The sequence below is a fragment of the Scyliorhinus canicula genome, chromosome 1, assembly GCF_902713615.1.
Source record: "Scyliorhinus canicula chromosome 1, sScyCan1.1, whole genome shotgun sequence".
Classification (NCBI taxonomy): Eukaryota; Metazoa; Chordata; class Chondrichthyes; order Carcharhiniformes; family Scyliorhinidae; genus Scyliorhinus; species Scyliorhinus canicula.
Window position 1 is genome coordinate 306,609,957 of NC_052146.1, and position 27,456 is coordinate 306,637,412.

The 27,456-nt window shown below is 48.7% G+C and overlaps 1 protein-coding gene across 3 annotated transcripts in view; it reads right to left on the reverse strand.

The window, feature by feature from the left end:
- LOC119976558 (phosphatase and actin regulator 2-like) overlaps window positions 1-27,456 on the reverse strand; it is a 207,321-nt gene that overhangs the window by 33,637 nt on the left and 146,228 nt on the right. The window contains exons 1-5 of one of the 3 annotated variants that reach the window (XM_038817153.1): window positions 22,550-22,874; window positions 20,348-20,476; window positions 10,584-10,787; window positions 5,265-5,727; window positions 658-863 (exon numbers count right to left, since the gene is read on the reverse strand). In XM_038817153.1, the coding sequence (XP_038673081.1) occupies window positions 658-863; window positions 5,265-5,727; window positions 10,584-10,787; window positions 20,348-20,476; window positions 22,550-22,652 (1,105 nt within the window). In that variant the 5' untranslated portion in view covers window positions 22,653-22,874. Of the gene's footprint in view, window positions 1-657; window positions 864-5,264; window positions 5,728-10,583; window positions 10,788-20,347; window positions 20,477-22,549; window positions 22,875-27,456 lie in introns of those variants that run through there. The other 2 variants (XM_038817146.1, XM_038817160.1) reach the window with 2 other exon arrangements.

The following is a 27,456-nucleotide window of genomic DNA, read 5'->3' on the forward strand; positions in this document are numbered from 1 at the left end:
AAGATGTGCAGGTTAGATGGATTGGCCATGATAAATTGCCCTTAGTGTCCAAAATTGCCCTTAGTGTTGGGTGGGATTACTGGGTTATGGGGATAGGGTGGGTGTGTGGGTTTGGGTAGGGTGCTCTTTCCAAGAGCTGGTGCAGACTCGATGGGCCGAATGGCCTCCTTCTGCACTGTAAATTCTACGTAAAATCTTAAAATGAGAGCCAGGCTGGTCAGGGATGATGTCAGGAAGCATTTCTTCACACAAAGTGGAATGGAAATCTGGAACTCCCCCCCCCCCCCCCCCCCCCCCCCCCCCCCAACAAAACCATTGAGCATGGGCATCAATTTGAGTTTCGCAACTGAGATGGATTAATTTTGGTTGGGTAGGAGACACCGAAACACGGCAGGGAAAATGGGGCAAAGTTACTGATCAACCATGATCTGATTGAATGCTGTAACAGGCTGAAGGAGCTGAATAGCCTTGTCCTGTTCCTATGGATAACGTATTGTATGAGGTTCGATCGATAGCTTGACCGGCTATCCCGTACCAGCCTCCCCGAACAGGCGCCGGAATGTGGCGACTCGGGGCTTTTCACAGTAACTGCATTGAAGCCTACTCGTGACAATAAGCGTTTATTAATATTATTATTATAATGACCAGAGTTCTTACTGTTTAAACATTCGTCATCTTCATCAGATTCATCCGATTCATTTTTGTCTTGCAGCGATTTGTCCGAATCAGAGTCGATCCCTGGAGAATCCCGGTAAGTCGCACTGGGAATGATGATGACTGGTGTTGAATTGTTCAGCTGCACGTGGCCCTTGGGAAGAGGGCTTCCTGCCGACTTCTCTCTCCTGCCAACCTCATCACGATCGCTGCTCAAAATAAAGGATGAGAGGGGTGGTTAGCAAAGCCCCAATTGCGGAGCTCAGGGCCAAGTTCCTGGGCGACCTCGGTACACAAACCCTCACCACATTTAAAATAATAATCTCAGTAACTCAGCCAAAGGCCTGCACATTTGGGCTGTCAATGTTCCAGGATTTCTTGGGAGACTCCAGGATTTGGAGTTTAACCATCGGGACACACTGCTATGATCAGCAGCCAGGAGTAAAAACATCAGAGGGAAATTCCGAAACATTCTGACTCGTATCTTTAATTTCTGTGACCACATTGATCTACTAGTTATAAAAACATTGGAGTTTGGAGAAAGGTTTGGTGGCGGTTAGTGGTGGGCGAAGGCCAAGAAATCTGTTGGGTGGGATTTTCCAACACCTCTCGATGTGTTTTCCAGTGGCGGACGCGGCTTGGCATTGACCAGCAATGTCCACAACACCACCAGATTTCCTGACAGGTCGCTTGTTTTGCGATTAAACTTGAAATCAGAACGAGGTTTCGCAAACGCTTCTTTGTCACCTTGTTTTTGGCAAGACAGCATTTTCACCATGAGATTTCCAAGCAGCTTTTAGAACATAGAACATAGAACACTACAGCGCAGTACGGGCCCTTCGGCCCTCGATGTTGCGCCGACCTGTGAAACCATCTGAAGCCTATCTGACCTACACTATTCCATTTTCATCCATATGTCTATCCAGTGACCACTTAAATGCCCTTAAAGTTGGCGAGTCTACTACTATTGCAGGCAGGGCGTTCCACACCCCTACTACTCTCTGAGTAAAGAAACTGCCTCTGACATCTGTCCTATATCTATCACCCCTCAATTTAAAGCTATGTCCCCTCGTGTTGGTCATCACCATCCGAGGAAAAAGACTCTCACTGTCCACTGTCCACCCTATCTAACCCTCTGATGAGGAATATCAAAGAACAATACAGCACAGCAACAGGCCCTTCGGCCCTCCCAGCCTGCATCGACCATGCTGCCCATTGAACTAAAACACCCCACCCTTCCCCGGGCCAGATCCCTCCGTTCCCATCCTATTCATGTATTTGTCAGGACACACTGTCGTATCTGCTTCCACTACCTCCCCCGACAGCGAGTTCCAGGCTCCCACCACCCTCTGTGTAAAAATAAAAACCTGCCTCATACATCTCCTTTAAACCTTGCCCCATCGCACCTTAAACCTATGCCCCCTAGTATATGACTCTTCCACCCTGGGAAAAAGCTTCTGACTATCCACTCTGTCCACGCCCCTCATAATCTTGTAGACTTCTATTAGGTCGCCCAAAGAACAAAGAAAATTACAGCACAGGAACATGAAACATTAATCATCATTTAACATTTGTCTAAGCTTTAATGTTGAAGGAGTTAATTAATAGAACACTAACCCACCTCCCAGAGAAGAATGAACACTCACACTTCCCTAATGTAGTGTTACCATTGAAATATCAACAAGATAACATGAGCCAATATAGATTTTTATTTCTATTGCTAGAGCAGCTCGATTTGTTGAGAGGGGTCTGTGCGTGAGGGTATTTTTCATTCATGCCACTTCCAGCTTCCATCCTCACTGGGTGGCCTGTCCTTGGACAGGAACCTGGGCTTCCCTTCATTCTGCAACATCCCATTGGAATTGTCTGCGAGGATCTTGAGGAACAGTCACCTTGGGAAGAGTGACTCTGTCCGATTTAACTGAAGTGGGATCGCCCACCTCGGACCAGTCAAACACAGCTACGAGCTGCAGTGTAAACACAGGGTGATCCTTTGTCACCTGGCCTTCCATCTGCTGTGCACATTTCCAAAGGAGCAAAATGTGCTTCGGTTTCTGTGCCGCCGATGCCTATCTGTGTCCTGAAGGGGGCGCTGTTTCCAATATATCTATTCTTCAGCGCAAATCAACATCTTTTACCCAAAACAGCAAACGCTTTGCTCAAAAAACTGCACCTCATATTATCTATATTAATAGAGAATGAGGAAAAGTTGACGTATTGACTTTAAAAAAGCACTGGTTTATCCAAGACTTGGTAACCAGCTACGAGTGTTGGAGAGATAGTTATCCCAATGGATTGGTTCTCGGATTCCGATTCTCGGAATCGGTCATGGGTGTAGAAGATGCTGTCAAGGGAACCTTGGGGAGTTCCTGCAGTACATTTTGTAGATGCTGCTACTGAGTGTCGGTGGTGGAACGGGCGAATGTTTGTGGAAGGCGTGCCAATCGAGGGGGCTGCTATGTACTGGATGTTTCTGATGGACTTGAGGTTGTTCTCGTTAGAGAGAAGAAGGTTAAGAGGTGACTTAATAGAGGCATACAATATGATCAGAGGGTTAGATAGGGTGGACAGTGAGAGCCTTCTCCCGCGGATGGAGGTGGCTAGCACGAGGGGACATAGCCTTAAATTGAGGGGTAATAGATATAGGACAGAGGTCAGAGGCAGGTTTTTTTGCGCAAAGAGTGGTGAGGCCGTGGAATGCCCTACCTGCAACAGTAGTGAACTCGCCAACATTGAGGGCATTTAAAAGTTTATTGGATAAGCATATGGATGATAATGGCATAGTGTAGGTTAGATGGCCTTTAGTTTTTGACTTCCCATGTCGGTGCAACATCGTGGGCCGAAGGGCCTGTACTGCGCTGTATCGTTCTATGTTCTATGTTCTATGTTGGAGCTGCACTCTTCCAGGCAAATGGAGAGCATTCCATTACACTCCTGACATGTGCAGGAACTTTGGGAAGTCGGCGTTCAGTCAGTCGTAGCAACATTCCTGGCCCCGACCTGTTTTAGTAACTGTGGCATTTACATTGTGGGTTCAGACAGGTTTCTCGACCAGCCGCTCAAAAGCTTAGAGGATGGTGCGTTGGAACAAGCAAGACACACCTGCTGCTCCCTCTATGATCTGCTCTCATTTCACTCCCCTGCTTCAGGGGCAGCACTCTCACTCTGGCTCGGAGGCTCCAGGGACTTGTGCATATATTGTAGGTTGACACTCCAAGGCAGTACTGAGGGAATGCTGCACTGTCGAACGTGCCATCTTTCCAATGAGACATTAAACTGAGTCCCCATCTCTAGTGAATATAAAAGGCCCCAGTGCATTATTTGAGGGACAAGCTGGGTAATTCACCCTGCCATCAGGGCCAACATTTAATCCTCAGCCAAGATCACGAGAGAAAAGATGATCTGGTAAATTTCTCCGATTGCGGTTTGTGGGAGCTTGCTGTGCAGAAACTAGCTGTTGTAATGCCAAGAGATATTGGACTTAAAAATATACTTAATTGGTGTCACGTGCTTTTGCACCTGGTGAGGTTGGGAAAACGCAAGAGAATTTTTTTATTTTGCGAATTTCCTTGGAAGTGAAGATAGTGATTATATAATGAACCAAAGGTCATGTGGTCAAACTCCACCATTGTGAAGCTGAAATCAGTTTTCATGAGTTATTATCTGTTGCGTCTCCTTCTGGTCTGTCCACCTACTGGAAACTCTACTGTCCACAGTACGATTCATAGCTACGAGGAGACGTTGTATAAACTAGGTTTGTTCTCACTGGAATGACGGAGGTTGAGGGGCGATCTGATAGAGGGCTACAAAATGATGAGGGGCACAGACAGAGTGGATAGTCAGAGGCTTTTTCCCAGGGTAGAGGGGTCAATTACTAGGGCACATAGGGTGAAGGTGTGAGGGCAAGGTTTAGAGGAGATGTACAAGGCAAGTTTTTTACACAGAGGGTAGTGGGTGCCTGGAACTCGCTGCCGGAGGAGGTGGTGGAAGCAGGGACGATAGTGACATTTAAGGGGCATCTTGACAAATATGTGAATAGGATGGGAATAGAGGGATATGGACCCAGGAAGTGTCGATGATTTTGGTTTAGGCGGGCAGCACGGTCGGCACAGGCTTGGAGGGCTGAAGGGGCAGCACGGTAGCATTGTGGATAGCACAATCGCTTCACAGCTCCAGGGTCCCAGGTTCGATTCCGGCTTGGGTCACTGTCTGTGCGGAGTCTGCACATCCTCCCCGTGTGTGCGTGGGTTTCCTCCGGGTGCTCCGGCTTCCTCCCACAGTCCAAAGATGTGCAGGTTAGGTGGATTGGCCATGATAAATTGCCCTTAGTGTCCAAAATTGCCCTTAGTGTTGGGTGGGGTTACTGGGTTATGGGGACAGGGTGGAGGTGTTGATCTTGGGTAGGGTGCTCTTTCCAGGAGCCGGTGCAGACTCGATGGGCCGAATGGCCTCCTTCTGCACTGTAAATGCTATGATCCTATGTTCCTGTGCTGTACTTTTCTTTGTTCTTTGTATTCCCGAAGTTAAAACATGTCCACCAACTCGCCCCATGTAACATCTAGTAACAGCCCGTGAAAACTCAAGCCCAATGAAATATCCTGTGGTCTTACCCCTTTTGTGTTTCTGCAGTTACTGTCAGCTCTTTCTCTGTCTGCCCCTGTGATATCTCCATTTCAGCATCAGTAACATCAGGCTTACTGGGCTGGCTGGGATCAGCTTGGAGAATTTCCTTCTCAAGGTTCTGCTGTTCGGATGGGTCAGACTGATCGACCTTTTGGACATCAACCATCAGAGATTTTTCAGTCTCGGCCTTCGTCCTCTCATCGTAGTCTCCAGGCTGAGGTGGTGGGTGGGTTACGGCCGGAAGTCCGACGGAGTCACTTAGATTTGATTGCAGTGAAGGAGGCTGAGAAGGAAAGTCAGAAAGTTTCCCAGGATTTCTGAGCGTGTCCCCCGTGCCTGGGAAACCTGGCAGGTCCTGGGGCGGATTAGTGTTCATCGCTGAATGAGGCCGGGAGGGTGATTGAGGCGGCATCAATGGATTGGAGTGCTTCGCAATATTGTAGGGCTTATCTGGAATCAGAATGTGCATCAGTCACCAAACCACCATATCAAACATTTTACAAAATGATGTAGCTGCCAAACAGCTCATAAAACACATGAAGGTATTTAAGACCATGACTCCGTACTCTGCCCCAGAAACATTCTCACATCAGATAGAGAAGGATGTAGGTTCACAGCCCCCTCGAGAGTGTGTCATCTCTTACCTCTGAGTCAGGACACGGGGTGAAAACTCAGTCCGGAGGGTTTGAAAATATTAAGAGAGTGCCATACTGTCAGAGGTACGTACTTTCCAATAAGACTTTAAACCAGGACTTGGGTATAAAAGATCCCGTGGCACATTGAGTTTTCCCTGGTATCCCTCAATGAACATCACTGAAAGCAGATTATTTAGTTGTGAATCCAATTGTTATTTGTGGGAGCTGGGGTGCAAGTTCCTCTAGCCTGGTGATGGAGGGGGACAGAAAGAAAATTTCTGCGACCAAAAATAGGAAAGTTTAAAAAAAAATTTGGAGTAGCTAATTCATTGTTTTTCCTATTAAGGGGCCAATTTTTTTGAATATAAATTTAGAGGACCCAATTCATTTTTTCCAATTAAGGGGCAATTTAGCGTGGCTACACTCCACATCTTTTTGGGTTGTGGGGATGAAACCCACGCAAAGACAGGGAGAATGTGCAAACTCCACACAAACGGTGATCGAACCTGGGACCTCAGCGCCGTGAGTCAGCAATGCTAACCAATGCGCCACTGAGCTGCCCTTAAGGGGCCAATTTACCTACGCTGCACATCTTTGGGTTTGTGGGGGTGAGACCCACGCAGACACGGGGAGAATGTGCAAACTCCACACGGACGGTGACCCGGGGCCGGGATCGAACCCGGGTCCACGGCACCGTGAGGCCGCAGTGCTAACCACTGCACCACCGTGCTGTCCCTTGAAAAGTTTGACATGACACTCAACCATTTGGAATTGGAATCAGGTCGAACAGAAGCCACGGTTCCAGTCGAGGATTCCTATCCAATGAGTGTGGATCAGAACCAAGACAGCTTCGTGTTTGAACAGGTTTTGGTTGAAATGTGGAGAGTGGAGTTGCCAACTGTGATTAAAGGTATTCCTGGAGGATTCATCACATGACGTGTACCCCGACTCCAGCCATCTGTCGGCCAACACATCCATCCTTGTGAAGCATGGCCTTCCTGCACCAATTAGAAAGCAAAAAAGACTCATTACTGTGTTGGATGATGCTTATTGTCAGCCAAGCAACTATTTTCTTTTCCAATTTCAATCATTTTAAGTCCAATTAAGAGAACCATTCAAAGAAAATGCCCCAAAAAAACTTGAAAAAAATATCCCGATGATTTTTCTCCAGGATTGCACACCGGGAAATTGATCTTCAAGGAGAATCCAGGCCAACCCTGGAGAAAGAGAGAGAAAGCATATCACGCTGGTACATACATGAGGCAGTTTGTGCTCGGATGCAGTTAATTTTTACATATTCTTCCCATGCAGCCCTGGCAACCACATCCCTCATTGTCCTCAAACTGAGTGGCTTTCTGGACCATTTCAGAGGGGGCATTTAAGAGTCAGCCACATTGCTGCGGGTCTGGAGTCACATGTCGGCCAGACCGGGCAAGGACGGCAGATTTCCTTCCCTCGAGCGGATGAAGTGAACCCGATCAATCTTCACGACAATCACTGGTCACCAATCAGCTTTCAATTCCTCACTTTATTCATTGAATTTAAATGCCACCAACTGCTCTGGCAGGATTTAAACCCCTTTCCCCCGAGGGTCAGTCTGGGCCTCTGGATTGGTAGGCCTGTTACATCACAACTTTGCCACCATCTTAGATGGCAGCAGCCTCTGGGTGGAAAAACAATTGTCAAGACAGAGCTTGTCACAATCACCATTCAACGGAATTACACTAAACTAAAGCATTAATAGGCATTGTATACTTAAATGTCATCATTTTGTAATCTCATGAATGGATTTATATTAGTGGGAAAGTAGCAATTAAGTTATCATCTGTTGTTTTGTTCGATTGGGGATTTGAATTGTAGCCAGATTCATAATTACACAGTGCATTCTGTAAAAAAGCTTACTTAGTTCGGGAAAAACTTGCACAGGATTAAAATTGTGTCCAATGATTCTCCAGTCGAGCACTTTGGAGAACAGCACAGGATAGGTGCAGGGCAAAGCTCTCTCTGCAGTTCCCTCAATGAATGCATAATGTTGTAACGGTTTCAGATAGGAAGTGCCCTTCAGTCCATCGAGCCCTGCTATCTGCAGTATGACCTTGGATCCCATTTGTCGACAGGACCCTGTCTAGTTTTTCTTGAAACGTTTTGAGGTTTCCTGTTCCACCTCTTGTGTCAGTAACCCGTTCTCATATTGACCATCCTCAAGACCAGTGTCAGAAATTCAATTACGAGCCCCCTTGAATTATACCCGGTTTTATTGCAGACTGCTGTTAGGATTGAGATTATTCGAGTTTATCTGACAAAGTGTCAATGTAGCCCGATGAGAAACTGTCATTTAAAAAAATTAACTTTTACGGGGATGTGGGCATCGCTGGCGAGGCCTGCATTTATTGCCCATCCCTAATTGCCCTTGGCAAGGTGGTGGTGAGCTGCCTTCTTGAACCGCTGTAGCCCCGAGGCGTAGGTGCACCCACAGTGTTGGTGTTTCTGGCTGGCATCTAAGTGGCTCATTTGGCCAAACAGACAAGGTGTATGTGCTTTCCAGAAGGCACAGTTCAGTCACATCGTGACACTCAATGTGTAAGACACAACCGTACATTGGAGTTCTTCAATTGAATTGCTTTGAAGTAGCACTTGAAATGAAATGAAATGAAAATCGCTTATTGTCACAAGTAGGCTTCAAATGAAGTTACTGTGAAAAGCCCTTAGTCGCCACATTCCAGCGCCTGTTCGGGGAGGCTGGTACGTTGAAGGAAGCGACAGAAAATGGGAACAGAGAGAAAAGAGTTATCAAGAGCCGCCTGGGCGAGCAGGAGGGGTAAAACATTTAGAAACCATGAAACGGGAAGTGTGATCCACAAGCGTCTTCACTCTGATATGATTCGCCTTGGGGCTTGTCGACTTTCTGGAAGATTTTCCCATGTTTCCAAAACGGACAATTTGCACGGGGTGGAGTGGAGATAGAAAAGAATCGAAGGAGCAGCAATGATGAGGCAAAGACACTGAACAATTAGAACCAAACAATAAAATGCCACCAAATAGCTTTACCAAACAAGACTGAAGTGTAGCAGTGTGAATCAAAAATTATTTTGTGTTGAATTAAAGTTCTTTAATGATGAAAGAGGAAGTTGAGGCGAGTTTACTGAAAGTACTATTGTTCAATCACTGTAATATATATCTTTCGCTTTGTTCAAAACAAGTTGAACCTTCACATGCAATTTGGACTTATTACCATGCGCCTTGGAAGATTGTGAAAGGATTGTGGTGATATGAATCACTGTATATACACAAGGGGTTAATGTACATACACTACAACTAAGTAACCACTAGAGGGAGCACCGGAGATGTCATGATATGCAAACATGCAGCTAATGAACACTTAGAATAGGACACAACCAATGAGCAGTCAAGACACCCAGAGGTGGCATTACCACAAAGGGGGCACTTCGCAACCCATATAAAAGGACAGGGCACACATACTCTGCCTCCTTCCACAGACAGACATCTAGAGAGTACATCAGGGTTGATCAGAAGCATCTCACCCAGAACGTGGCTTAGAGCTGGCTGGTAAAGATAGACTGAGTTACTACAGTTAGATTAGCAGGAGAGTCAAACTAATTTAAGAACTGTGTTAATAGTTCATTTAACATTGCATGAACTCATTGCAAAGTCTGGACCATCTTTGCCAAAGCATACATCAAGGAAGCAGATATGCTACACGAAGAAGCAGAACAAACAAGGAGTTTAATATTTCTGTCTGGGTTGTGGGTGCCACTGGCCAGGCTGTTCTTATTGCCCATCCCGAGAGAAGGTGGCAGTCTGTGTGATGAGGATACTGTTAGAAAAGGGCTGCAGGATTTTGAGGCCGTGATGATAAGAGGGTGGTGATGTTATTAGGATCTGGAATGCACAGCCCAAAAGGGTGATGGAGTTCAATTCAATTGTAACTTTGCAAAGGGTTGTGAAAATATACTTGAAAAGAAAATGAATGCAGGGCTTTTGGGGGAAAAGAGGGGAATGAGATGAATTGGATAGCACAGGTGAAATGGGCCAAATGGTTTTCTTCCGCGCTGCACTATTCTGTGCGTTCGAAGTTAGGAGGGCCTATGGCTTTCAGCTGGCACTCAGGAGTGATTGTGACATTGTTACTTTTGGCCTTCCAATGGTTAAGGTCACCAGAGGGAGGGGTGCTGTCAGTCAATGTGACCATGGTCAATTCCCACAGTACACTCTGTCGATGATATGTGCTGGAGGGAGTGGACATTCAATCCAGTGCCAAAGGTGATGTGCTTTCCACTGTTGTCTCAGTTGGATAGTTTATAAAAGGAGTCTCTTTGCAGTCAGGTTAAATGATTTCAGAGAAAGGCCCCAACCCTAGACTTCTTAAAAACCGTTTTCGAGTGGGACAGGCGATCCCTAAGGAAACAGTTCACAGGTCAATGCCCTCTGACTGAAAGGCACATAATGTAGGAGATGCTTTGAAATGGTTACGCAGTTTGTTCAACGGCTACAATAGCTCAAAGAGGGAGGACACAAACACAAATACTTGCACAAGTTCATGGTTAGAAGTCACATGAGGGCCTCTCCCCTTTTGAGAAATAGCACAATCTGTCTCAATAGTCCCGGCTCACCAGCGCAGCAACGTATCACAGCACAAAGGACACAACTTACACTCCTTATTAATGGTCCAGTTGATTGGTTTGGGGAGAACAGGAGGATACCTAGACACAGGCTGGGGGGGTTGTCTTACACATTCATCTTCTTTAGCAGCAACAGCGATGGCGGTGGAGTCAAGGAGTTGGGGCACAGGCGGCGGCGATGGCTGGGCTTCCTGAGAAGGTTGGACTGTGCAAGCATGGCAGTTTTCAGGCATTTCTACAGGATAAGAGAGCAGTTCAAGCAGAGAGTATAAGTGACATAGAGGAAAGCCGTAATATCTCTGCCCTGGAGCAGTCTCCAATCCTACCCACTTTGCTAGATCACCGGGAATAGCTGGTGAGGGTGAAGGGTGTAATCATCATCCGTGAGAGGCTGCAGTTAATTCAATAAGCCAATGTTACACTTGCGTTGTTGTACATATAGATTTATTATAATGCAGTCGTCTGCGGTACCGTGAGGGTGCTGAGAATTGGTGCGTTTCATGGCCAGTTTTGACACTAGGGTTTCCACAAAGAACAGCAAGTAACAGTCCAGCGTTAGAAAAGGGACAGCAGAGCAACAGAGTTCCTTCCTCTAACATACTAAATTAATCAGTCAAACATCCAACGGTATCTTGACCACTCTTAATGTCTGTGTTTCTATTCCTCTGTCCCTTGTGACATTCAGACATAAATATGCTCTTTGTTCTTTTACATGGACACCCCTTGGCCCCATAAGATCAGGACCATAAGATCATAAGGAGTAGGACCGGGAGTAGGCCATTCGGCCCATCAGATCCCCCGCCCTCCGTGGCACGTTCCCCAGCAGCGGGGTGGGGTAGCCATACAAAATGCCTTCGACCTCGGAAGATTCCTCGGACAGGCGATGGCGAGCTGCCTCCACCTCAACGCCATGGGGTGAGGGGATTCCTGGACCATGGCTGATCTGAGTGTGGCCTTAAGTCCATTTTCCTGTCTGTCCCCCATAACCCCCGACTCCCTCGTCAATCAACAATCTTCCCAACTCATCCTTGACTATATTCAATGACCCTGCTCCACTGTAAATTGGGGAAGATAATTCCGCAGACGGATGACCCTCTGCGGGAAGAAATTATTCCTCCTCTCAGACTAATGGGAGAGCCCTTATTTTTAAACTGTGCCTCCTCGTACATTCTTTCAGCATCGTTCCTTTCAGAATCTGTTGTGCTTCAGTCTTCTAGAACAAAGAACAAAGAAGAACAAATCACCACAGGAACAGGCCCTTCGGCCCTCCAAGCCTATACCGGCCATGATACCACCCTTGGGTAAACCCTCAGCACTTCCTTGTGCCGTATCCCTCTATACCCATCCTATCCATGTGTTTGTCAAGATGCCTTTTGAATGTCATTAATGTACCTGCTTCCACAACCTCCCCTGGCAACGTGTTCCAGGCACTCACCACCCTCTGTGTAAAAACCCTGCCTCGCACATCTCCTCTAAACTTTGTCCCATGGACCTTAAACATATGCCCCCTGGTGACTAACCCCTGGGAAAGAGTGCCTGCCATCCACTCTATCCATTCCTCTCTTAATCTTGTAGACCTCTATCAGGTCATCCCTCAACGTTCATCGCTCTAATGAAAGCAGTCTGAGTCTATTCGGCCTCTCCGTGTAGCGAAAACCCTCCATACCAGGCAACATCCTGGTAAACCTCCTCTGTACCCTCTCCAAAGCCTCCCCATCCTTCTGGTAGTTTGGTGACCAGAATTGTGCGCAGTTTTCCAAGTGCGACCTTACCAACGTTCTTCACAACTGTAGCGTGACTTGCCAGTTTTTATACTCGATGCCCCGTCCAATAAAGACCAGCATTCCGTAAGCTTTCTTGACTACCTTGTCCATGTGTGTTCCCACCTTCAAAGATCTGTGGACCTGCACGCCCAGATCTCTCTGACTTTCTACATTCCTGAGAGTTTTGCCATTTACGGTATATTTCCCCTCTATGTTAGACCTACTGAAATGCATTACCTCACATTTGTCTGGATTAAACTCCATTTGCCATTTCTCTGCCAAAGTCTCCAACCTATCTATGCCCTGCTGTAACCTCTGATAATCCTCAACCCTATCTGCCATTCCTTGGTGTCATCCGCAAACTTACTAATCAGACCAGCTACATTTTCCTCCAAATCGTTTATGTTAACTACAAACGGCCCAGCACCGATCCCTGTGGAACACCAGCAGTCACAACGTTCCATTCAGAAACACACCCTTCTACTGCTACCCTTTGCCTTCTGTGACCGAGTCAGTTCTGTATCCATCTTACCATCTCACCTCTGATCCCGTGTGACTTCACCTTTTGTACCAGTCTGCCATGAAGCACCTTGTCAAAGGCTTTACTGAAATTCAGGTAAACACCATCCACCGCCCGCCCCACATCAATCATCTTTGTCACCTCCTCAAAAAACTAGATCAGGTTAGTGAGGCACGACCTCCCCTTCACAAAGCCAAAGACTGGGTTTAACCTCCAATGAGTGGAGCCCGCTCAGACTTTCCTCACAATCTTTTCATCTCAGGGATCAGCCTGTTGAATCTTCTTGGAGCTATTTACAATGCAGCTTAAGTAACGAGGCCAAAATAGAACACAGCCCATTATTCTCGGTATGGCCTCACCAATGGCCGTGTACAGTTGCAATAAAGTTTCCCTGCTATTATACTCCATCCTCCTTGCAACTGAAAAATGAAAAATGAAATGAAAATCGCTTATTGTCACGAGTAGGCTTCAATGAAGTTACTGTAAAAAGCACCTAGTCGCCACATTCCGGCGCCTGTTCGGGGAGGCTGTTATGGGAATCGAACCGTACTGCTGGCCTGCCTTGGTCTGTTTTCAAAGCCAGCGATTTAGCCCAGTGTGCTAAACATTTAAGGCCAGCATTACATTTGTTGCCTTAATTACTTATTTCCCCACCAGGGGAAACATCCTCTCAGCATCTACCCTGTCAAACCCCCTCAGAATCCTACAAGTTTCAATAAGGTCACCTCTCGTTCTTCTTAACTCCAATGGGTAAAGACCCAAACTGCTCAACCTTTCCTCACAAGACAGTCGTATCAATCAGCCGAGTCAACCTTCTCGAAACTGCTTCGGTGCAAGTATAACCTTCCATAAGTAAAGAGGCCAAAACTGTTCGCAGTACTCCAGATGTGATCTCACCAATGTGCTGTACAGTTGCAGCAAATCTTCCCTAGTTTTATACTCAATCACCCTCGCAACATTCCATTTGCCGTGCTGTACCTGCATGCTGACATTTTGTGATTCATATACGAGGACACTCAGAGCCAACCCCCTGTACTGCTTTTCTATTCATCCTGCCAAAGCAAATCACCTCACATTTCCCCACATTATACACCTTCCGCCAAATGTTTGCCCACTCACTTGCCGCCATATCATCAGAAAATTTGGCAACAATGTGATTGGTCCCTTCATCCGAATCACAAATAACGATTGTGAATAATTGAGGCCTCAGCATTGATCCCTCAGGCACTCGGACACCTACAGTTTGCCAACCTAAAAATAACCCATGTATTCCAACTCTCTTTTCCTGTTAGTTAGCCAATCCGCCATCAATGCGAATAGGTCCACCCACCAGTAACCTTGTGCAGTAACCGTTTATGTGGCCCTGTTATAATCCCTGTGGAGGTCACAGTCTAAGGACTATTCAATGCCCTGTGACCTCCACAGAATAGGAACCTCCCCAGTGACCCCGGGGGAGAGGGTTGTCTATGCGTGCTACTATGCCAGATTCCACAGGCACCTTCTCAAGCGCCTTTTAGAAATCCAAACACACTACATCTACTGCTTCCCCTTTATCTACCCTGCTTGTTATATCTTTAAAGAACGCTAATAAATTTGTCAAACATAACTCCCTTTCATAAAACCATGTTGACTGGATGATTCTATTATGATTTTCTAACTGCTCTGCCAATACATCCTTAATAATGGGTTTTAGCAATCTCTCTATGACTGATGTTAGACCAACTGGTCGACAGTGTCCGGCTTTCTGTCTTCCTCCTTTCATGAATCACAGACCTTTACAGTACAGAAAGAGGCTCTTCAGCCCATCGTGTCTGTGCTGGCCCTCAAACACCTGTCTATTATAATCCCATTTTACAGCACTTGGCCCAAGCCTTGTACACTATGGTGTTTCAAGTGGTCATCTAAATACTTCTTAAATGTTGTGAGAGCTCGCGCCTCTACCCCACTTTCAGGCAGTGAGTTCCAGACTCCCACCACTCTCTGTGTGAAGACATTTTCCTCAAATCCCCTCCAAATCTCCTGCCCCTTACATTAATGCCGTGCGCCCTGGTTATTGACCCCTCTACTAAGGAGAAAAGTCTTTTCCTATCTACCCTGTCTATGTCCTTATAATTTTTACACCTCAATCTGGTCCTCCCTCAGCCTCCCTCCTTCTGTAAACAAACATCAACCCCAGTCAAACCAGCCTCTCTTCATAGCTAAGGTCCTATTCTGTGGCGGTCAAACCAGCCCAGAAAACATCTTAGTGAATCTTCTTTGCACCCTTTCTGGTGCAATCAGGCGCTTCCGATAGTGTGGTGATCAGAACTGCACACAATACTCCAGCTGGGGCCCACCGAGCATTTTCTCCAGCTCCATCATAACCTCCCTGCTCTTATATTCTCTGCCACGGCCAATAAAGGCAAGTATCCCATATGCCTTCTTATCCACCTTGTCTATCTGTCCTGCTGCCTTCAGGGATCTTTAGGCATGCACACCAAGATCCCTCTGGTCTCTGTACTTCCTTAGGTCCTACCATTCATTGTGTGTTCCCTTGCCTTGTTCGTCCTCCAAAATGCCTGACCACACACTTTTCTGGGTTGAATTCCATTTGCCACTCTTCTGCCCGTCTGACCAGCCGGTCAATATCATCCTGTAATCTCAGCCTTTCCTCCTCGCTGTTCACCACACTGCCAAATTTCACATCTTGAATAAAACTGTTGCATTTCTGATTTCCCTATCCACTGGGACCTTTCCAGAATTTATGGAATTTTGGAAGATTACTGTGGTGATATCATGGTTGTGTTGTAATCCACCGACTGACCACTAGGGGTCTCATTAGTGTATAAGTGGATATCAGAGTCAGGTGACCTCAGACTGAATGGAGAGCGGAAAGTGAAAGGTTGCGTTTGCCTGTTCATACTGTTATCCATCTGTTGTTTTGTATTTAGTTAACCCACAGTTAATGTTAATAAATCATTTATAGCTTTACCTACAAGTGTTCTTGGGCTATAAATCAAACTATTCTACAAGAACATTACCTTTACAACCAATTCTTCCACTATCTCTGCACCCTCGGACGCAGGCCACCAGGCCCTGGGGACCTGTTAGACTTTAGTCCCATTAGCTTTCCTCGTACTTTTTCTCTCGCGGTCATGATTGTTTTAAAGTTCCTCCCCCTGATTTTCTCCTATTAGTTGGATTTTTTTTGATGTTCTTCATTTTAAAGACAGCTCAAAATGAGACTTGTTCAAAGTCTCTGCCATTTCCTTTCCATTTCCATGGCTCTCTGTCTTATTTTGAGTGAATATTCTGGACATGAGTTTTTTAATCCACCTAGTTTGCTGAAAAATTATGGAGTGTGGGCTCTGGGCATTGGTCCTGTAATTCCAACTTGAAGCAAGCCACCTCCCTGAACAGAAAGTGCTGTAAGGAAGGCAGTTCCAGGATTTAGACCCAGGGACAATGAAGGAACAGCCATGTGGTTCAAAGTCAGGCTGGTGTGTGACCTGGATGGGAGTTTGCAGATGACGGTGTTCCCATGTATCTGCTGCTCTTCTAGGTAGTAGAGGCTGCAGGTTTGGAATGTAACGACAGACAAAAGGAGCAGGAGGAGGCTATTCTACCCTTCAAGCCTGCCCAGCCATTCATTATGATCATGGCTGATCACCCAACTCAGTAACCTGTTTCCCCCTTTTCTCCTAATTTTACTCCCATATCCTTTGGAAGGTGCTGTCAAAAGAGCCTTTGTGAGTTGCTGCAGTGCATCTTGTAGATGGTACACACGGCCGCCTCTGGCTTCAGTGGTGGAGGACGTAAATGCTTAAAATGCTTGATTTTTAAAATTCATTCATGGGACATGAGCAGTACCAGCATTTATTGCCCATCCCTAATTGCCCTTGGAGAGGGGGGGGGGGGGGGGGGGCGGTGGGGGGCAGTTTAGAGTCAGCCACATTGCTGTAGGTCTGGAGTCACATGTAGACCAGACCAGGTAAGGACGGCAGATTTCCTTCGCTAAAGGACATTAGTGAACCAGATGGGTTTTTACAACAACCGACAATGGTTTTATGGTCAAATTTCACCATTTGCCATGGCGGGATTCGAACCGGGGACCGCAGAGTATAACTCTGGGTCTCTGAATTCCAGTGACAATACCACTACACCACTACCTCCCCGGGTGCCAATCAAGCTGCGCTCATCCAGGCAAGTGGAGAGTCGTCAATCACACTCCTGACTTGTGCCTTGTAGATGGTGGACAGACTTTGGGGAGTCAGGAGGTGAGTTACTTGCAGCAAGACTCCTAGCCTCTGACCTGCACTTGTAGCCGCAGTATTCATATGGCCAGTCGAGTTCAATTTCTGGCCAATGGTAACCCCCAGGATGTTGATGGTATTGCGACTGAATGTCAAGAGGAAATGGTTAGATTCTCTCTTGGTGGAGATTGTTCTCTCTTACTTGTCGCTTAGAAACCCAATCCTAAATATCATTCAGGTCTTGCTGCATTCGGACATGGACAGCTTCAGTATCTGAGGAGTTGTGAATGATGCTGAACATTGGGCTATCTTCCGCGAACATCCCTGCTTCTGACCTTAGGATGGTGGAAGGCCATTGATGAAGCAGTTGAGGGTAGTTGGGACGAGGACACTACCCTGAGAAACTCCTGGAGCAATGTCCTGGAGGTGGGACGTTTGGCTTCCAACAAGCAGAACTATCTTCCTTTGTGCCAGGTAAGTCTCTGGCCAGCAGTGTCTTCAATTGTGCCAAGGTTCCTTGGTGCCACACTATTCTCAGCTTTCAATTATCAGCTGGTACAAAGTAAATGAAGTCATTGATTTACTGTTTACTGTTGACTGTCACAGTTTTGGAATTCTTGGCGATCCAATTCTGAAACTGAGTCATTCAGATCAGTCAAATAAAAATAAAAATAAAATGGTTGCTGGGTGAGAGGTATTGTTCATCGTTTAATCACCAGAAAACAATTATGTGATATTCTTGTTTCACAGAAGGCTGCATCTCAGATCATTGCAGATCTTGTCCAACAGTCATGATTTGACACATCTTGCCAACTAAACAGATCGTCAACTATGATATCTTGCTGACTAATCATAAAACTAGTCACGAGGCAGCAGGTGCCAGCAGCTCTTTATTTATATCTCGAGAGTAAATTAATCTTTAAACAATGCAGATCTTTTTTTTTAATTACGTGGTATCCAGGGACAGCAGCTTCTTATCCATCTGAAAGACCAGGGGTTATGTAGAATGTAGCTGAGCAAGTTATTACTGTTTAGTTTGAATTTAAACAAAGCCTGGCAGTTAACTGCCAGTTATGCATTCTCCATGGCAACACCGCTACCGATCAGAGTCCACCTGCTAACCAGTCAGCACTCTTTTCTCATGGAGCATAAATTGTTGATTCCTTCATATTTGGTATTTTTGCTAATTGTCCTGATGAGTACAAGGCTAAAACCTTTGACGGCATGTGTGTTTTTTCAGCAGTACTGAAGTTATCATTGATGAAAAGGTGAAAGGTCAATGGAGCATGCAAAATGCCCTGTTGTGACTCCCCTACTGGTGGATGGTCTACACCACTGAGGTCTACCCCCATTTTCCTACCAGTTTCCTGGACTACAGAAGCTCTTTCCTCCACGACCAATGTTTCAAGCCTAGCAACCACCAGCCCCTCCTCCCCCGCTCCCCGAACGCCCCAGTCCCACAACCACCCATCGATCCTCCCTGACCAACGACACCGCCTCTGGACCCATCTTTTGTTTCTTATTTGCCCTATTAATATCTCATCTTGCCATTTAATCTCTCCTGTCCCGGTGGGCTATCAAGGTTGGTATTTATTATCCACCTTTAGTTGCCCTGAGAATCTAGAAAAAGGGTATTTCAGAGGGCAGGGCGATTAAGAGTCAACTGCATTGGCATGAGACAGCAGTCACATATCATGACAGTAGGTATCTGTCCCTGAAGCATTGTCTTTTTACTCTACCATGTTGCATGATCACTGCTCCGATACTAGCTCTACATTGCCAGGTTTATTTTTAAACTCTGTTCATGGGATTTGAATGTGTCTTTGTGGATCAGTATTCCAGGCTCAACAACACAACCAACTACGTAGTGCCATACCTGAGTGTTTTACTCAGCAATGGTCTCCTGGAGCCTGACCTGGTCTGGCCTACATGTGACTCCAAGCTCCTAGGGGACTGACTGAATAATGTAGCACAGAAGGTCAATCGGTAGACAGAGCTGTCTGATTAATCCCATTCCCCCTGCTCTTTCCCAAAGTTATTTATCAATTCCCTTTATAATGCTACAAACTACTCTGCTTCCACCAACCAATCAGCCAGCGTATTCCACTTCATAATGTCATAATGTTATAACCCCCCATGGTGGTCAAGGAATAAGGACGATCCGATTCGCCATGACCTCCTCAGAATGTCAACTTCCCCGGTAACGGGGGCGGAGCTTCCTCTGAACAAGGGGAGCCCTCCCCAGTATAAACCCCTGGCCTGGGTGCAGGTCAGCGGGGGAGACCCTTTGGAGAGTGGAGATGAATTAATATGCCGCAGAACATACAGTGCAGAAGGAGGCCATTCGGCCCATCGAGTCTGCACCGACCCACTTAAGCCCTCACCTCCACCCTATCTCCGTAACCCAATAACCTGGTCACTAAGGGCAATTTATCATGGCCAATCCATCTAACCTGCACATCTTTGGACTGTGGGAGGAAACCGGAGCACCCGGAGGAAACCCACGCAGACACGGGGAGGATGTGCAGACTCTGCACAGACAGTGACCCAAGGCAGAATCGAACCTGGGACCCTGGCCGCTGTGAAGCCACAGTGCTAATCACTGTGCTACCGTGCTGCCTTGTTCATCATTTTCTATCTGCTGTTCCATGCGTGCTGCTTTGGCAGATTCAACACATAAATTTATAGTATAAAAATAACCCTGTTCAAGCTTCCCCCTTGGGTTCTTTTACTAATTTAGCTCAGTGGGCTGGACTGATGGTTCGTGATGCAGAGCGAGGCCAGCAGCGTGGGTTCAATTCCCAGTACCAGCTGAGGTTATTCATGAAGGCCCCACCTTCCCAACCTTGCCCCTCGCCTGAGGTGTGGTGACCCTCAGGTTAAATCACCACCAGTCAGCTCTCCCCCTCAAAGGGGAAAGCAGCCAATGGTCATCAGGGACTATGGTGACTTTACCCTGACTAATTATCTTAAAGCTCTGTGCTCTAGTCATCTTCCTGACACTGGGAACAGTTTCTCAATGTCATGGTTTCCTCGATTTATCAAAACCTCTCATAATTGTGAGTTCCTCTATTAAATATCCTGCTTAACATTCCCGGCCATGAGGGCAACAATCACAGCTTCTCATTATAATTCTCTCTGAAGGGAACCTGTATATTTTAAACAAACATAGAATCAGCTGACTCAGATGGCATGGAGGGGAGACATTGTTACTCTGTACACCCACATTCACCTTCTGTCTGAGACAAGCATTTCAGAATCAACAGGACTGGAGAATTACCTGATTCTTGTGTTGGAGGGGTCGACACTGTGGGGTCAGCTCCTGCTGAGCTTTCTGCTGCAGGTTCCACTCTGATGGGGACAGCATGCATCGTGTGTCCATTCCTGAAGGTTGTCTCGGCACTTCCATCTTGCAGAAAGAGCAGAGTCTTTGCGTTAGACGGTAAAACTGATCTTGTAATTTGTGCTCAATCTTTTTTGATAAATTTAGAGTTAATTTTTCCAATTAAGGGGCAATTTAGCGTGGCCAATCCACCTAGCTTGCACATTTTTGAGTTGTGGGGGTGAAGCCCACGCAAACACGGGGAGAATGTGCAAACTCCACACGGACAGTGACCCAGAGCCGGGATCGAACCTGGGACCTCGGCGCCGTGAGGCAGCAATGCTAACCACTGCGCCACCGTGCTGCCCTCTTTTGTGCTCAATCTGAACGGCAGGCGGCTCAACAACAAGACATTTCCGTTATCCAGCACCTTTGACGTTGCGCAATGTCCCCGGCAGCTTCGCAATGTGGGTTCCACAGCATCAATGCTGTAAAATTCCCGATTCATGGGTGGGATTCTCCATCCCGCCAGTTCCGTTTTGCGACGTGGCGCTCCGCCGTCGGCAGCGGGATTCTCCGTTCCCGCAGCCGGCCAATGGGGTTTCTGATTGTGGCCACCACACGCCGTCGGGAAACCTGCGGGCACGGGAGCGCTGCCGGCGAAGCGGACGATCCTGCCGAGAGAAATTCCTGCAGCATCATTTTATTTTTAAGCGGCACTGAACTGAAAATCACAGGATGGGATCCTCCAGCCTCCCAGCGCCTGCTTTTCGGCAGTGGGAGGCGGCGCGCCGTTCGCTGGCGGCGGGACTCTCTGCTCCCGCTGCTGTCATTGGGCATTCCCATTGTGACCGCCGGGAATCCTGTGGGTGGAGGTGTGTTGGCTGGACCAGAGACTCCGAGGCAGCGTTCGGGCTGGGCATTCCGGCCAACATTATGGATTTACCAAGGTGATTTCCGGGATGGGTAGCTACAGTTTTAAGCAGGAATTAGAGATATTTTGATCAATGCCAGGAAGGATAAGAAGAGATTTTTAAAAGTCAAGGAACAGGGACTTTAAAGGAGTGAATATCGGGAAAGAATTCCCTTTTTGAGACAGGATTTGTCAGAATGAGGAAGGGGAGGGAAATGAAGGTAACTGTTTTTTGCATGGAACTGTTAAGAACCACAGCGGATAACTGGAGCAGGGAGTGATACATTTGCAGCAGAGGGGGGCACAGAGATAGTGAAAGAACGTGGGGCAGGAGAAACAATTCACAAATTTCTCGAGCAAAGATGAGCCGCAGGCTCGATTGGACTCTTTCTGTGCCATAACCTTCCAGGGCTTCAGGGTGGCACAGCGGTTAGCACTGCTGCCTCACAGCGCCAGGGACCCGGGTTCAATTCCGGCCTTGGGTCACTATCTGTGCGGAGTCTGCACGTTCTCCCCGTGTCTGCGCGGGTTTCCTCCGGGTGCTCCGGTTTCCTCCCACAGTCCAAAGAAGAGCAGGTTAGGCGGATGGGCCATGCTAACCTGCCCTTTGATGCTCAAAGATGTGCTGGTTAGGTGGCGTTATGGGGAGAGGGTGGAGGAGTGGGCCGAGGTGGGGTGTTCTTTCCGAGGGTCAGTGCTGCACTGTAGGCAATCTATGGTTCTACGGTTCACCATCGAGAGTACGTCCCAAAATGGGCTGCAACCCATTGCTATTTCACACTGTTTGAAACGCTGCAAAATATAAAATGATGAAAGAGCTTGGCGAGGGAGATGGCTCCATTTGTGGAGATGACTAAAACTGGGGCTCATAATGGTAAGAAAGCTACCCAGCAATCCGATATGGAGTCAGGAGAAGTTTCATTATCCAGAGAGAGCGCTGAACGGCGGGAGGAGTTAAAATAAATCGCTCCTTTATTGTTGGGGAAGTTCAAACTCAAAATGCACGAGGGAGACAGGAGCAGAAGGTCATGCTGATAGGTCGAGGTGAGGTGGGAGGAAGCTCGTCAGGAGCATAAACATTGGCTGTAAATTCTAGGTAGTTCTATGTAATTTTAAAAACATCCATCAAATCTGCCGTCTGCTTCCCCAGCGGCAGTAGAAATAGTCTCAAGTCTCCCCTCAAAACGCAAGCTGACGCAGCATTGATTAACAACTCCCTCAGCTTCCCAAAGGTGGGGCTTATTTACCATTGAAGAAGTTCCTGTTTCTCTCTCTCTCAGCTGGCAGAGAGCTTTTCCGAGCTGCTGCTCCCATTTTGTCTTTTCTTTCCAGTGTGTATGGGTAGGGCATACTTATCCCCCTCGCTCAGTAACCGCCATTTTCCATCCTCAGGCGACAGGGTCAGAACCTCGCAGCGCTATGCTTCCCTTCTGTGTCGCAGCGTCAGTGAATTGAGGCCATTCGTTGTCTGGAAGCCGGTGATGCTGTCATACTTGCCATTCCGTGTTGCTAAGCAAAGCAATCAGTTTCATTCCGTGTTGCTGAGCAAAGAGTTACGACGAATTGTTTCATGTTGCAAAGTCCCATGAGGGTGATGTGACATCACAATCCCTCTCCTTGAGTTGGGCAAAAAAGATGAAATCATCATAACTGGTGATTTGAAAAAATAAAGGGGGGGGGGGGGTGGGGGTTGGGCGGGAAGCTGGATTAATGGGGCAACGATACCAACTGGTGTCGTCAGACACCCAGACTAGTGAACCCCTCCAAGGATCAGCTCTGAACAAGTGCCCCAGTGCTCCAACTGGCTTCATGCTCGCCGAGTCCGGGAATGAGTGAATATATGTTCAAGGTTCCCAAACTCTGTCCACTGTCCACCATTGGAAAGTGTGTACATGTGTGTCCACATGTGTAAACGTGCATGTGCATGTATAGTCCATACTACATCCCTCTTCCCAGCCACTGCCTAAGGCTGGATCAGACTGTTTGTAACTTCGACGCCCAATCTGACCCCTGGCTCAGCTTCCAAGACACCGTATCCTTCCTATCATAGGGCTGGCATGGTGACATAGGGCTAGCACGGTGACATAGGGGTGGCACGGTGACATAGGGCTGGCACGGTGACATAGGGCTGGCATGGTGACATAGGGCTAGCACAGTGACATAGGGCTGGCACGGTGACATAGGGTGGCACGGTGACATAGGGGTGGCACGGTGACATAGGGCTGGCACGGTGACATAGGGGTGGCACAGTGACATAGGGTGGCACGGTGACATAGGGCTGGCACGGTGACATAGGGCTGGCACGGTGACATAGGGCTGGCACAGTGACATAGGGCTGGCATGGTGACATAGGGCTGGCACGGTGACATAGGGTGGCACAGTGACATAGGGCTGGCACGGTGACATAGGGCTGGCATGGTGACATAGGGCTGGCATGGTGACATAGGGCTGGCACGGTGACATAGGGCTGGCATGGTGACATAGGGCTGGCACAGTGACATAGGGGTGGCACGGTGACATAGGGGTGGCACAGTGACATAGGGGTGGCACGGTGACATAGGGGTGGCACGGTGACATAGGGGTGGCACAGTGACATAGGGCTGGCACGGTGACATAGGGCTGGCATGGTGACACAGGGGTGGCACGGTGACATAGGGCTGGCACGGTGACATAGGGATGGCACGGTGACATAGGGCTGGCACGGTGACATAGGGATGGCACGGTGACATAGGGGTGGCACGGTGACATAGGGCTGGCACGGTGACATAGGGGTGGCACAGTGACATGGGCTGGCACGGTGACATAGGGATGGCACGGTGACATAGGGCTGGCACGGTGACATAGGGATGGCATGGTGACATAGGGCTGGCATGGTGACATGGGGTGGCACAGTGACATAGGGGTGGCACGGTGACATAGGGCTGGCATGGTGACATAGGGCTGGCATGGTGACACAGGGGTGGCACGGTGACATAGGGCTAGCACAGTGACATAGGGGTGGCACGGTGACATAGGGCTGGCACGGTGACATAGGGGTGGCACGGTGACATAGGGCTGGCACGGTGACATAGGGCTGGCACGGTGACATAGGGGTGGCACAGTGACATGGGCTGGCACGGTGACATAGGGCTGGCACGGTGACATAGGGCTGGCACGGTGACATAGGGGTGGCACAGTGACATAGGGCTGGCACGGTGACATAGGGCTGGCACGGTGACATAGGGGTGGCACAGTGACATGGGCTGGCACGGTGACATAGGGATGGCACGGTGACATAGGGCTGGCACGGTGACATAGGGATGGCACGGTGACATAGGGATGGCATGGTGACATAGGGGTGGCACAGTGACATAGGGGTGGCACGGTGACATAGGGCTGGCACAGTGACATAGGGGTGGCACAGTGACATAGGGGTGGCATGGTGACATAGGGCTGGCACGGTGACACAGGGGTGGCACAGTGACATAGGGCTGGCATGGTGACATAGGGCTGGCACAGTGACATAGGGCTGGCACAGTGACATAGGGGTGGCACGGTGACATAGGGGTGGCACGGTGACATAGGGCTGGCACGGTGACATAGGGGTGGCACAGTGACATAGGGCTGGCACGGTGACATAGGGCTGGCACAGTGACATAGGGGTGGCACGGTGACATAGGGCTGGCACGGTGACATAGGGATGGCATGGTGACATAGGGCTGGCACGGTGACATAGGGCTGGCACGGTGACATAGGGCTGGCACAGTGACATAGGGATGGCACGGTGACATAGGGATGGCACGGTGACATAGGGCTGGCACGGTGACATAGGGCTGGCACAGTGACATAGGGGTGGCACGGTGACATAGGGCTGGCACAGTGACATAGGGATGGCACGGTGACATAGGGCTGGCACGGTGACATAGGGATGGCACGGTGACATAGGGCTGGCACGGTGACATAGGGCTGGCACAGTGACATAGGGGTGGCACAGTGACATAGGGCTGGCACGGTGACATAGGGGTGGCACGGTGACATAGGGCTGGCACGGTGACATAGGGCTGGCACGGTGACATAGGGCTGGCATGGTGACATAGGGCTGGCATGGTGACATAGGGCTGGCACAGTGACATAGGGTGGCACAGTGACATAGGGGTGGCACAGTGACATAGGGGTGGCACAGTGCCATAGGGGTGGCACAGTGACATAGGGGTGGCACGGTGACATAGGGGTGGCACAGTGACATAGGGCTGGCACGGTGACATAGGGCTGGCACGGTGACATAGGGCTGGCACGGTGACATAGGGGTGGCACGGTGACATAGGGCTGGCACGGTGACATAGGGGTGGCACAGTGACATAGGGCTGGCACGGTGACATAGGGCTGGCACGGTGACATAGGGATGGCACAGTGACATAGGGCTGGCACGGTGACATAGGGCTGGCACGGTGACATAGGGCTGGCACAGTGACATAGGGCTGGCACGGTGACATAGGGCTGGCACGGTGACATAGGGCTGGCACGGTGACATAGGGCTGGCACAGTGACATAGGGGTGGCACGGTGACATAGGGCTGGCACAGTGACATAGGGCTGGCACAGTGACATAGGGGTGGCACGGTGACATAGGGCTGGCATGGTGACATAGGGTGGCACAGTGACATAGGGCTGGCATGGTGACATAGGGCTGGCACGGTGACATAGGGCTGGCATGGTGACATAGGGTGGCACAGTGACATAGGGCTGGCACAGTGACATAGGGCTGGCATGGTGACATAGGGCTGGCACGGTGACATAGGGCTGGCATGGTGACATAGGGCTGGCACGGTGACATAGGGCTGGCATGGTGACATAGGGTGGCACAGTGACATAGGGCTGGCACAGTGACATAGGGCTGGCACGGTGACATAGGGGTGGCACAGTGACATAGGGGTGGCACGGTGACATAGGGGTGGCACAGTGACATAGGGCTGGCACGGTGACATAGGGGTGGCACGGTGACATAGGGGTGGCACGGTGACATAGGGCTGGCACGGTGACATAGGGCTGGCACGGTGACATAGGGGTGGCACGGTGACATAGGGGTGGCACAGTGACATAGGGGTGGCACAGTGACATAGGGGTGGCACGGTGACATAGGGGTGGCACGGTGACATAGGGGTGGCACGGTGACATAGGGATGGCACGGTGACATAGGGGTGGCACGGTGGAACAGTGCTGCCTCACAGCGCCAGGGATCCTAGGTTCAATTCCGGCCTTGACTGACTGTCTGTGTGGAGTCTGCACGTCCTCCCCGTGTGTGCATGGGTTTCCTCCGGGTGCTCTGGTTTCCTGCCACAGTCCAAAGATGTGCAGGTTAGGTGGATTGGCCATGCTAAATTGGCTCTTAGCGTCCAGGGGATGTGCAAGCCAGGTGCTAATGGGTTGGGGCAGGGTCTCGGCCTCGTGTGGTCCGTCTTACGAAGGATTGGTGCAGTCTTAATGGGCTGAATGGCCTCCTTCTGCCCTGTAAGATTCTATGATTCTATGATCATCTCCTTCCATCTCCACGTCATCACCCTTCACTCTCCCCCCTCAGCTTATCAGCTGATGAAATCCTCACCCATGCCTTTGTTACGTCCAGATTCAACTGAGCAATTGCACTTGTGGCTTCCTTCAATCCTCCAGAAACCTGAGCTTATCCTAAGCTCTGCTTTGTGTGTCCTAAATTGGACCATATCCCCTTTCACCCATTCCCCACCCCGGTTCTCAGTCATTATGTTGACCCTCCCTCTAGAAACGCCTCAATTTTAAAATCCTCAACTCATCCTTCTTTCAAATCCTCCCACAATCACACTCCCATTCCTACCTCTCTAACCTCCTCCAGCCCCACAACTTTCACCCAATCTGGCCTCTTGCACAGTTCCCATTTTAATTGCTCTGCCATTGGTCACCAGGCCTTCAGCTGCCTCTGCCCTAAGCACTGGCATCCCCTCCAGAAACCTCTCCACCTCTCTCACTCCTCCTTTAAGATGCTCTTTAAAACCTATTTGTCCAAGCTTCAGGCCACCTGTCCTAAACATCTCTTTCTGTGGCTCAGCATCACATTTGACCTAATTATTCTCCTGTGGGGCATCTTGGGACATTTTAGTATAAAGGTGGTACACAAATGCACTTTTGTTGCTTCAGGCCTTGGG